This window comes from Aureococcus anophagefferens, assembly GCF_000186865.1.
Source record: "Aureococcus anophagefferens unplaced genomic scaffold AURANscaffold_5, whole genome shotgun sequence".
NCBI classification, from domain to species: domain Eukaryota; class Pelagophyceae; order Pelagomonadales; family Pelagomonadaceae; genus Aureococcus; species Aureococcus anophagefferens.
Genome location: NW_008705565.1, coordinates 2,127,835 through 2,129,746, shown reverse-complemented (window position 1 = coordinate 2,129,746; position 1,912 = coordinate 2,127,835). Strand labels below are relative to the sequence as shown.

The 1,912-nt window shown below is 69.0% G+C and overlaps 1 protein-coding gene across 1 annotated transcript in view; it reads left to right on the top strand.

The window, feature by feature from the left end:
• Positions 1-1,112: 1,112 nt before the first annotated feature.
• Positions 1,113-1,912, top strand: part of AURANDRAFT_62753 (expressed protein) — a gene marked incomplete at both ends in the record, with an annotated part of 6,479 nt that continues 5,679 nt past the window's right edge. The window contains one exon of the mRNA XM_009036901.1: positions 1,113-1,867. Coding sequence (XP_009035149.1) covers positions 1,113-1,867 — 755 coding nt within the window. The remainder of the gene's footprint in view (positions 1,868-1,912) is intronic.

Here is a 1,912-nt window from a genome sequence, read left to right as displayed (position 1 = left end):
TCTCGCGCGTTTCTTCGACGCCAACGGCCATCGTGGGACGCTAGAAGCTCCATGGTGGCCAGCTAGATGGCGTAGAGGAGCCCATTTAAGCGAAAATGAGCTGTTTTGGACCCCTAAAGGCGGCCCAGGGCGCTCTCTGCGGCGGTCCAGCGGTCCGCGGCGGCGGTCGGGACTGCACATGGACTGGCAGGCCGCAGGGACTCCGGCCGAGGCCCGGACGCGGTCGCATCAGGCCGCGGTTGCCATCCGCCGGTTCTCGGCCGAGGCGCTTTCGGCGACCGCCGGGCACCTTCTGGGCGTCGGAGACGATGTAGATCGTCGTGCAGGAGCTCTGTGATGTCGAACCGCCCGGCGGAACACAGCGACGGTGATCGGTCGACGCGAAACGCTGCGCATGGTCCCGAAAACATGCGTTTTCGGGCTATTTGAGGCGCTCTGGAGCCGAAACCACATCTTACACGCCGATTTCGCGACCCGGGGCGACTCCGATGCCTTCGCCCGCTCGTAACGTATGGTCCACGCCTTCGACGACAGCCAGCCCGCCGCCAGCGCCCACAGGCGCACTGCGGCTCGCGTTTTCGGTCGAAGTGCTTCGGCGCCCGGCGGACATTCGCGAATCGTCGAAAAATCGACGCGCGACCAGAGATGCGTCGCAGCATCAACTCGTACCACCGGGAGGGGCGTCTGGCCGCGAAGGAGTCCCAGAACTCGTCGATGCGCCGAAGCTCGTCTGGACCGCCGAATTTCGGCACTTTTGCGACCCACGGGTGCGCGCGCGCAGCACCGTTTTTCGAGCAACCAAGCACGTCGAGCGCCGCCGGGGGTCCATGAGAGGAAATGGACGAGGTTACGTCGACCGCCACGGCCGCGCGCGCGCGTACGCGCCGACTGCGTGAAGTCTCAAAGCCTGTGTTTCCTTCAACGGCTCAAGAGTCTTGCTGAATTTTTTCAGGCGAGGCGCAATGGTCAGGTCATTGAGGCCCTAGCAGCGACCTCTGCAGCCCAGCGCATCGTCGCCACACGCTCTAGACCCGCGCAACAAGCCACGCATAACGCCGCGCAACGCGCGCGCACGACTTTCCGACGCCGCGCGCCGCGCGCCGCGCCCAAAAATGCTGCGCCTCCTCGTCGCCGCGCTCTGCCTGCGCGGCGCCCTGCCGGCGGGCCCGTCGCTCCTCGAGGCGCACGAGCACAACGCGCCCATCGTCTACTCGCTGGACGCGTCGCCCGGGCTCGTGGACCACGCCTTCTCCGCCGTCGCGTCGCTGTCGAGCGTCGTCCACGCGTCGGCGAACGCGACGGCGCTGCGGTTCGCGTTCGTGCTGACGATCCCCGAGGCGTCGCTCGACGAGTTCACGGCCGCGCTCTGCGCGACGATCATCAGCGCCGTCGGCCGCGACCTGCACCGGCCCGGGCTCCCCGTGTGCGCGCGGCGGAGCCTGGCGGCGTTCCTCGCCTCCGGCTCCGACGGGTCGTGCGCGGCCGCGGGAAACGCGGCGCTCCCCGCGCGCGTGACCTTCGTGCACTTCCCCCAGCACGCCGGCGACTACCCGGGCCGCGTGCAGCGCGTCCTCGAGCTCCTCTGCTGCAGCCAGCACCGCTACGCCGTCGACCGCCCGGAGCTCGCGCGGTCCATGGGCAACCACGCGCGCTTCTTCGCCTACCTGGCCCTGCTCCCCCTGGGCGTGCGCCGCGCCATGTTCCTGGACGTGGACACGCTCGCCCACGACGACGTCGCGCCCCTCATGGCGTCGCCGCTCGACGAGCAGAAGTTCGTCGCGGCCGCGAAGCGGTGCGCGCCGAAGCGCGCGGCCTACAAGCCGCGCTTCAAGTTCAGCGACCCCCTCGTGGCCGAGTTCGGCCTCCGGTCCGAGGCCCAGCACGTCAACGCCGGCGTGCTCGTCATGGACAT